At 40.5% G+C, this 10,530-nt stretch overlaps 1 protein-coding gene across 1 annotated transcript; it reads left to right on the top strand.

The window, feature by feature from the left end:
- The first annotated feature begins 8,281 nt into the window (after positions 1–8,281).
- Positions 8,282–9,223, top strand: LOC132065278 (uncharacterized). The gene is made up of 2 exons (XM_059458591.1): positions 8,282–8,563; positions 8,831–9,223. Exons 1-2 carry the CDS (start codon positions 8,282–8,284, stop codon positions 9,221–9,223), a joined length of 675 nt encoding a protein of 224 aa, XP_059314574.1.
- The last annotated feature ends 1,307 nt before the right edge of the window (positions 9,224–10,530 follow it).

Raw genomic sequence — 10,530 nt, 5'->3', positions numbered from 1 at the left:
CCGAACGGGGGAATACCCCCGAACTTTCTCAAAGGGGAATCACTCAGGGGGGGAGATGCGCGGCCACGCCCCCGACCAAAAAGAAAACCCCCCGTTGAAAATTTTCTTCCAAAAGAAAGAAATAATCTTTCGAAGGGGGACTAGGAGTACCCTCCGCTCAAGTTTAGGAATGCTCGCGTATCTAAAGTGACGATGCTTGGCATCGACGATCCCGGATCGCGTGATGAAAACGGTCGTACTCGAAATAATAGCAAAATCCACCATGTAGTATCATCAGGGTCTATCCCGGTGTCCATAACCCGCAAAAGTAACCAACCGACGATAGACTCGATCAACCACAGAATCTCGACTAGATTAGGCACGTGAATAGGTACATTTATCTTGTCATAAGTCAAGTCTGACCAATAGCATTATATGCAAACACATACGATTAATTTGAACTAGGATTAAATAATACAGACGCTGCACTATGTCGGACAGAAACGGTACCTGAAATGACAGCATCTGAGGCCTCCACCTCGAGTCTACCTCAGAACGAATAAAATTGGGCCCCACCACAACCAGACTATGATCCACCTCTCGAACTCGGGAACCCACCTCTAGAAATATGTGGACCACAGCGGCACCGGCCCGGACGCCCCGCCTCTCGAAGAAGCATCGCCTCGGCTACACAAGTTGTCGGAGTCCCTGGGTGATAGCTGCACACTGGGGTCCGACAATCTCGACGAAATGATAAAGGACTCCACAAGTAAAACAAGCCTTAGGAGACGGAGTCTGATGAATCGAAACTGAAAACCCAGCTGGAACGACTCTGTCTGTTGGTCGAGAATATGAGCCCTCAAAAGCTCTCTGCTTGGATAGCCCACTAGAAGAAGCCTATGATGCTGACTGCACAGGGCGGTCGGAATAGGACTGATACCGCCTAGAATATTGTCTGTGCCCCTCGAGTTGGAATCACTATAACCTCCAAACTGTCGCTGTCTCTTCTCGCTAACCCTCCAAAAGCACGGGCCTTAGCAACCTCGACTAAGGAAGCATGCTCAATAATGGACTAGAAAGAAGAATCCATGCCCTCAAGCTGAAGGCATGGGATCGGAAAAAACGCGATGGGAGCCCGCAATAAATCGTCGAATCTATCGGCTCGGTGGGAATCGGGGGTGTTGAATAACGAGCCAAATGCAAACGACGAGTCACGCAAGCATCGACGGACAATCCCTGCGCGCTACATATGAGGGAACACATCTGTACGTGTCTCTTTCAAAGCTCGGGGCATATACTTTTTAAGGAAGGCCCGATAAGCGGAAGGTCCGCATAAGTAGAAGGAACCGCAAGTGCAAGTAATGAGTACCTCCACTTTGGGTCTTTGTGTTTTCGTGAGCGGTATGTACACATAATGGAAGCCTGCGGGTCTCAACAATCTGCATCCTGTGCAATAATTCGTGCATATCCAATATAAACTCATATGCATCCTCTCCAGAAGTACCAGCAAATCTCGGTGGCTCTATCTTCCTTAACAACTTTACTAGCTCCTGATCGGCCAAAGTAATAATAGGGCCTGCCACGGGTCTAAGATCATCTCCCGGGGCCGGCACTGCATCCATCCATGGAGCTACAGTCGCAGTAGGATGCGCTGCACGGGTCTGCCTCTGCTCGAGGGGTCGGTGCCCCGCCGCCTACCTTTCTGTGATCCTCCACCGGAGAAGTAGCAGCCCTACGTGGCTGGTTGTGCATCAAAATGAAGTAACACTTGCGGCGCTTTCGGTGTGCCCGTCTTGAAACCACGTACATCCTCGATAGGCGGGTCTCAAACACCACTAAACCTCGAGCTGCGGAGCTAGAGATCTCGCACGCCATTGCCCTACCGCGAGGTACGACCATGACCCCAGTGTAACCTTGTGACCTCTACTCAGCCAAATCCTCTAGCGTAGCTCGTCCCCGGTACCGGCCCATGTTGCCGGAGCTCGCACCGGTCTCGAACTATCGTGGGGTCGAGTCCTCACCATCTATAAGAGAAGAGATAAGAATCAGATACCAATCAAAATAATGTAGCACGAAAAGTGAAGGAAAGCGAAGTTTTCTAAATATCCTATAGCCTCACGCAGATAAGTACGGAGCTCATCATATCGATCCACGAGACTCTACTAGACACGCTCTTGTATTATAGACCGGGTAACCTAGGGCTCTGATAACAACTTGTCATTACTCATTTTCACTAAGTCGTGCGGGCACCTACCTTTCCTACCTCGATAAGCGAACCCTTATCCCAACAATCATAAAAACATAAATAAAGCGGAAGAAGATAGAATAACGTAAGTCTTAAGATAATAATATAAGAAAATACGAAAGTAAATGAAGTACACCCCAGTATCTGGTCTGGTCATATAAGAGCATCTAACTAAATACTACAAGTCTTAATAATAGTAATATATAAATAGTCTCAAAATCATGTCTCAGGATGGAAATAAAGACAAAATAGAAGTAAGAGTATTCGGGCAGCAAATGTCCTAATGCTCATCCTAAAAGACTCGAATCAACAGTCCTCGAATATCATCCATGAGGAGTAGAAGTCGATCCCACTTTGTACCCTGCATTCCTAAAATTATGCAGTAAGTACAGGTCAGTACAAACAACAAGTCTTTGGTAGGTATCATAGGCTGACTTAGACTAGCTAACGTATATAAAGACAACAAAGCAAGATAAACGCATAAACCAGCAAGTGCAAGTCCATACGAATCCATATCCACAGTACAAGTCTTCATCTATGTTATAGCATCTAAACCCAACTATGCCAAGTCTTAATATAATCGATCCGAACCAGTACATCACAATCATATCACAACAAGTCATCACCTATGTTATAGCATCTAAGCTATGTTGTGCTAAGTCTCGGTATAATCATTACGAACTAAAGATATCACAATCATATCACAACATATCACGGAAAACCAAAAGGTACAATGCAATGCAATAATGCATGGAGGATGAATGCAATGCATATGCACTGTACATATGTACTCCGATGATGGAACATCACATCTCAGCAGCACAAGCCACTGGGAACCCGCGAAGTCCATGTACCACTCGCTCCGGAAAGTGACCTCGGATCACGAGCACTCTCTCGATCTCGGCAAGAAACCTCGAGTACCATACACTCTGTTATTCCCAAAAAGAAACCTTAGCCAATGTAAGTCCGCTCCGATAAATAACCTCGGATCATGACTCTCAACTTTCTTTTACGCTCTCCGGCAGAGACCTCGAAGCTACACTCTCTCACTTATCATCATCAGTACCATAACCATGCAATATTAATGTATCATGGAAATGAGTATGTATACGATGCAATGTAATATCAACAACCAATTCAATCTCAAACAGTACCACACAGAGCGCAAAAGTAATGTCAATAATAAGGCTACACAATAAGCCACAATGAAATCACAATCTCATCTCAATGTCAATCAAGTAAAGTACCGCAATATCATAGTCATGATATCTCACTAGTCATGATTATGCAATGTCTTAACATGGCAACGAGCCAATAATAAATAGAACAAGGTAAGTCAATCAACACAATGGGGTGGCTACCCCCCAAATCATACAACAAGGCCCAACCTTAGACAACAGCCAGCCCAACTTCATACCTAAAGGTTTACATGTATTCTCCGATAATATCATCTAAACATATGCTTCGCTAATCGAAGTCTCACCATAAGGTAAACCATAACCTACCTGGAGAGCCGAACAACAAAGTCTCCAATAATCAAACCTTAATCTTTCCCTTCCTTTGAGCCTTGCGATAATGGAAGTCAAAACATATCCGAATCATGAAATTAGAATTAAGACGAATATTATTCAAACCTTACTTCTATTCAAGACCCAAATCCCAACCTATGGGATGGGATTTATGAACTAGAAAGATGGAATAAGGAATCTATAAGTCTCAACATGAAATTAATGTTCTAGGTGATCAATTTCCATCAATTATAAGCTAAAAGAACCAACAAATCACTTAAACTCGGATTCTAGGCAAAACCCCCAAATTTGGGCATGAACCCTAAATTTCAATTCCATAAATTAGCCACTAATTCGGGAGGAATCAGGCAATAGTAGATTCTAATCATCAATTCCATGCTCAATGAACCTAACCCAGTCAATAAATCAAGATTTAATGGCCTAAAATGAAGAACCCAGTGAACCCTCTTTTAATCCTCAAGCTCTTAATGAAACTAGCATGATAATGGATTCCTAAGGTGATTAATGGAATATGGAATAGCAATGCAGATTGAAGGACTTACCACAATGATTTTCCCACAAGAATTTCCTTGAAATTCTCCCAATAGCTCTATTTTCAGAATGGTAATGAATGAAAAACTTGGGTCTTTTAACACTCATTTAATGATTCTAATTGCCCAAAACCGCTTCAGCGCCCACTCTACAGTTTCAGCGGCACCGCCTCAGCGGTACCGTGAGCGCTTCGACGGTCATAACCAAATCATCTAGACCGTTATAGCAGGAGGGTCACCGCTAAAGAAGTACCGCTATCACGGTCCTGGTGCCGCCATAGCGGGCACGAGACACCAGAATCCCCCAAGTTTCACAATCTCAACCCGAAATCCCGACAATTGCCTGAGGCCATCTGCCCACATACCATATATGCAGACATGCATAAAAACACACTACAAAATCACTCGTAGCCTCGAAAGTCCTAACGGAGATCTCATTGACCGAGTCAACCCCCGATACCTCAAATCCAACTTCCCAACCCAAGTCCCAAAATGCACCCGAGTGCGGAATCAAATCGAATATACGCACAAGCTCTAAAAGACCATTCAGACCTCTCAGAATTGATGAATTCCCAAAAAAGGTATGTTTACCCAAAAGTCAACTTTGAGTCAACTCCTTTTCACTTTAAGCCCAAATTTCACACAAAGTCTCCCAAATCAAATCCAAAGACCTCAGAAAGCGTGTTAACGGCCTCCTCGGGTCAAATGTGAGCTAAACAAGCTTGGGGAAGGGTCAAAAGTACCGAAAAGACTATAACGACCAAACGGGTAGTTACAGGTTGGGTTTTGGGTACTTGGTTAGAAACTTGATTTAATATTTTTGGGGGTTCACTTGGTAAATTATAATTCCATTGGAAAATCTGAGGCTATGGGTTAGTTTATAGAAGGTTTTTGAGTGTGTCCATATGTTTGGTTTGCATCTGGAAGGTCTCAGATGAATCTTGGGTTTTGGGAAGAATTAATGGAAAAACTAAAACATCTTCTGTGTTTGGTACTCGCTGTGGTGAGGACTAGTGAGCCACAACGAACCCACGATAGCATGGCCTGGTCTACTGGCGCGGGAGTCTGGAAGTTTTGGGGCATCCGCTACAGCTGTAGTCTTCCAACTGTAGCGCGCTTGCCAACTCTAATTTTCGAGTCTTAAGTCCCATTCACTAAAAACCTATTTCTAAGAACTTGGGGAGTCGAATATTGAAGAAACTTGGTGGAATCATCTTTTGTGGTAATTCCAATCCATTGTCTTGCTTATTTACCTTTCTTCTTTGAGTTTCCATGGTGGTTTAAGGTCCTAAAATGGTGGGTGATGAGACCTAGGCTTCTAATCATGAAACCCTTAGTAAAAATTGATTATGGTTGATTAACTTACTGTTTGTATCATCTAGAAGTGTAGATTAATACATTCTAGGGTTGAATTGCTTGATAGTCCAAGAATCTAAGTATGGGACTTAGGGTTTCACCTAAATTGGGGGTTTTGACTAATTGATGAAATTGAAGGGTCTAATGTGATTAGAAACCCATTAATTTAAGGATTATGATTGTTGAGACTATGGGTAAGGTAATTTCACCCTTAATTTCCCGTTTTGAACTTGTGACTAACTAGGGGTATTTTGAGTAACCTTTCCCGAATTGATTTCTCGTTCGATTAGTTGGTTGTCGGGGTCATTTACTTACTTACGATGTTATTTACTAGACTACCATCGTTCTGAGGTACTACAAAAATAGAAGGCTCGTCTGGGGTAGTTTGTGGATATTGTTCTGCATTCGAGGTAGGTTACGACTTACCTTAGTTAGACTTTAATTAGCGAAACATATATATTGTGTAGAATTGACAGGAGAAAGTATGATTAGGTCTTTGGACATGATGTCTGGTTGGATCTTACCTAGGTTTGTATGACTTCTGATTATGTGGGCTTGTCGCCATTATTTACTCATTGTGATGGTGTATTTATATTCGTACTGTGGTGATTTGGGATGATATTCTATTAGGTTGGTTGATTGTGGCTTGTTGCCTTAATTGATGTGTTATGATACAGGTTGCACTCATTTCTCTCTTGTGGTGTCATTTATTATCAGAGAAAGGAAGGATAATGAGATTAGGCCCGAATCATGTTGTATAGTTACGATGATATCATGCACTTGGCACTGATAATGATACATGAGTAAATGGAGCACTTTGATGGCACAAGACTTTGTTGTGAGGTGTAATTGTTATATTTAGAAGTAAAGGGTGTCATAGACTCTTTATGTTGATTAAGATGGTTTGTATGATTCATTTCATGGTTGAGCTGATTTATCTAAGTCCTGATATGGCTTATGGCATTGTGACTCGTACTTTCATTGGCATTTGATTTCATTGATTTATCATGCTTACTTTTGAGCTGGGGATTTATATTGGGGTTCTAGACTTGAACCATATTTGATTACTCATCTTGCATACAATATATGTATATAAGGCGCATCTGAACTTGGTTTTGTGATTATCGTTTGAGATACTGAGACTCGACAGACATATGGTTTAGAAGTTTCATCTTAGGTTGTGATTCGATTATGGGATATTCTATGACCTTGGTTTGGGTATTATGTGCCTATTTACTTATTTATGTTGATTTTATGCTTGTATGCATGTACTAATCTTAGTCGGCCTATGATGTTTACTCAATACTTGTTGTTTGCACTGATGCTACTCTTGTTATACTCCTCTTTGAGTGTAGAGTATGTTATGTACTGATGATACTCTTGTTGTACTCCTCTTTGAGTGTAGAGTATGTTACTAGTTCCAGTTCCCGTCCTCTAGGGTGATCTGAGTCTACTCGACAGAGATTCCAAGGTGAGCTTTTGGGCTAGATCCGCATTCAGAGACTCTTCTTGTATTTAACTTTCTACTGTGTATTCTTGAGATAGTATTGGCATTTGAGATTTGTACTTTCTATTAGACTTATATCTATGTAATAGTGGCTCTTGTACTAGTCCAGACCAGATTTTGGGGTTATTCTTAGTTCCGTACTTATCATTCATATAATTTGAATCTGTTAGTTAAATCATTGTTTATTTCCGCATAATTCTTATAAATGATATAAAATGATTTGGGAATGGTTCGCCTACCTGGGAGAGAAAGTGTAGGTGCCATCACGATTCACGAATTGGGTCGTGACACCATTAAGTGCTATAATAATAGTACTCCCAACAGATTTTTAAACTAAATGCAAAGATTACCATACTAAGAAAATCCCTGATGATCCTTTTCATTTTGATAAGTAAAGAATTAACTTTATTCAATAGCATGACCGGCTCAATACACAAGTCACTAAGGCAAATTAAGGGGGAAAAACTTTACTAGGACAGAAGGAGTAATCACATAACCAAGCGAGAACAAAGTAACATCCGCTGATCTATTGAATCCGGCAATTTTGAATGATATCAATAAGAGGAAGAAACAAGCAGTGACTCTAATTCCAATTAAGAAGATTTCTTTTCTTCACGGAGTACCATATCTAAAATGGACTGAGGAAGAGGTGGCTCGTATGAATACCATTGAGAATTTACAATATGCAGTTGTGGGTAATTCTCCTATGGAATGCCAGATATTGAGCAACTTCGCAATCTAATCCCTACACAATGTGGAATGAACGTAGGATGTAAAGTTGGATTTTTCAGAAGTCGACATGTACTAATTAGATCATCCTTATTAGAAGACTTTGTGAATCTGACTTCAAAACATGCATATTATATAAGTGACAAGGAAGGATATTCATACCAAATGAGGCCTCTCATATATGCTTCTAAGTTCAAAATTGATAAGGAGACTATAAAGCAATGGCATGGGTTTCTTTCCTAAATATACTGCCCACTTATTTTGTGAAGGAATCCCTGTTCTCAATTGCTTCAGCAGCAGGAATACCATTACATTTGGATATGGAAACAATCAATGAAACAATACCTAGTTGTGTGGGGGTCAAAGTTTTAGTGGATTTACTGGCAGATCTACCTAACTCTTCAAGATGGATATTAAAAATGAAAGTACAAGAGATTTAAGGACAGTAAATGTGATGATTCATTATGATTACCTTCCCAAATACTGTAGAGAATGTAGATTGCAAGTTCATAATCAGTATGAATGTAGAGTTATTAATCCAGCACTGGCTCAAGTTAAGGAAGAAACGGAAAAGGGCAAAGAAGAATGTAGCAATGCTACAAGCAAGCAGAAACAAAACAAGGATGTACACGCACACAACATGGAGGGGAAAGTAGATGAACATCAAAAGCAAAGCAAGGAAGTACCAGTGAGTGACAAATAGGATAAAACACATGAAAAGCAAAAGCAAGGGAGAAAGGAAGAAGGTAAAAACAAGAAGGTGGAGAATATTGGGCACAGGGGTTATCATAACTCTGCTAGAATTCTATCTAGTGGAAGAGTTTTAGGAAATCATGGAACCTGGAATCCTGTTTAGGATAATAGAGGGCATAAGGCTGCAGAGAATCAGATTAGGAGAGAAGAAGAAGGACAGCAGGTAGCAAAAGTTGATAATCCAGTGTAAACAAGTAACAAGTTTGCTGCATTGGAAGAGCAAGAGCAATCAATAGAGGAAGTAGCCGGAGAGGCAGACAAATATCAACATATTGATAAGCAACTAGTGGAGAAACAAGCTGAAGAGGTGAATATTAAGCTATTGAATGATAAATATACAGAGAGTGAGGTGAAAGAGCAGACAGGAGAAAATGCAGCAGCAGACAAAGAGAAACAACAGTCACAAAGAAAGGAGGAAAAAGATGAAAGCAATAAAAAAAAAAGAGTTCAAAGACATGGATGGAGGCTTCATTTGGAGAATCCAATCGGAAAATTCAGGGACAAGAAAAGACAACACACAAGGGGCAAAAATAGGCAGGAGATGATAAGCAAAAGGCAGATAATGAGGTTACTTCACAAATGCAGATGGATGTAGGTGCTAACAAGTGTGGAGACAGATGTGAGGAGAAGGAGAAAACTGAAGAAGAAGAAGAAGAAGAAGAAGAAGAAGAAGAAGAAGAAGAAGAAGAAGAAGAAGAAGAAGAAGAAGAAGAAGAAGAAGAAGAAGAAGAAGAAGAAGAAGAAGAAGAAGAAGAAGAAGAAGAAGAAGAAGAAGAAGAAGAAGAAGAAGAAGAAGAAGAAGAAGAAGAAGAAGAAGAAGAAGAAGAAGAAGAAGAAGAAGAAGAAGAAGAAGAAGAAGAAGAAGAAGAAGCAATAAATAGTTAAGAGTCAGCAGTTCACGTGATGGATAGTTCTAATGTTGCTACTAAGACTTATTATGGGGAGAGAGATCCAGAGGATTCACTGCAATCTGATGCTGCTAAGGTTCATGAGGAAGCAGGGCTAAGTGACACAGCAACAAGCATTTCAATTGGATCACAACAGCAAAATAAGGAAAAGGATTATATGGGTGTTAAAAACAAACCACCTGATGATCAAGCTTTGACAGTACATTCAATAGATTTGCTAAGAAATGGTGATGATGCATTTCCAGCAGAATTAGCAGCAATAGATCCAGAAGGTTCAAGTCAAAAATAGGTGGTAACCCAAAAATCACCAACTGCACAGCTACAAGACATTGGGGTACACAAAGTAACACTAGAAAAAAAAATTAGAGCGAGCTAATGAATAGATTCCGTAGAGAAGCGAAGTAAGGAAAGTAGTCGGGTTCACATTCATCCACAAGATTACAGCGAGCGTACTTGTCCCTAAACGCTATTTAGCAGCAAGAAATCAGAAAATCAAGCAATACTCAAAGAGATGAGCAACTTCAAAGAGTAAATGATGATTAAATCTATAATTTGGAATATTAGGTCTGTTAATACTCAACAAGATTTTCATAGACTGATCATGTTACAAAGGCAATATAAATGTTCTATTGCAGCTCTAATGGAACCATTTCAGAACTGTAGACATTTGCACAAGTATAGTAAAAGTTCGGGTACGGAGACTTGCTTTTCCTAACTCTAGTGGTAAAATATGGGTATTCATAGAAGTTGTAGTACAATGCTCAAGTTATAATGGACACGAAACAACAAATTACCTTGAAGTTGTTTCATGAAGATATAGGCAAAGACATTCATGCTACTTTTTGTCTATGCCAAATTGAATGAAGGGGGGACGTTGGAATTATGGGATAACTTATACCATTTGGAAAATTTCATAGATTTTCCTTGGATGGTAGGAGGTGATTTCATGTTATTTTATCAGAAGAGGAAAAATTGGGTGGTTTGCCTGTCACAT

The sequence above is a fragment of the Lycium ferocissimum genome, chromosome 1 (assembly GCF_029784015.1).
Source record: "Lycium ferocissimum isolate CSIRO_LF1 chromosome 1, AGI_CSIRO_Lferr_CH_V1, whole genome shotgun sequence".
In the NCBI taxonomy this organism is placed as follows: domain Eukaryota; kingdom Viridiplantae; phylum Streptophyta; class Magnoliopsida; order Solanales; family Solanaceae; genus Lycium; species Lycium ferocissimum.
The sequence above is the reverse complement of the archived record's forward strand: the minus strand, read 5'-3'. Positions and strand labels throughout refer to the sequence as shown.

Coding starts and splice junctions, on each gene's coding strand:
- LOC132065278 (XM_059458591.1), top strand. CDS start 8,282: ATGGATATTAAAAATGAAAGTACAAGAGATTTAAGGACAGTAAATGTG. Junction 8,564..8,830: donor AGCAAAGCAAGGAAGTACCA/GTGAGTGACAAA, acceptor ACAAGTAACAAG/TTTGCTGCATTGGAAGAGCA.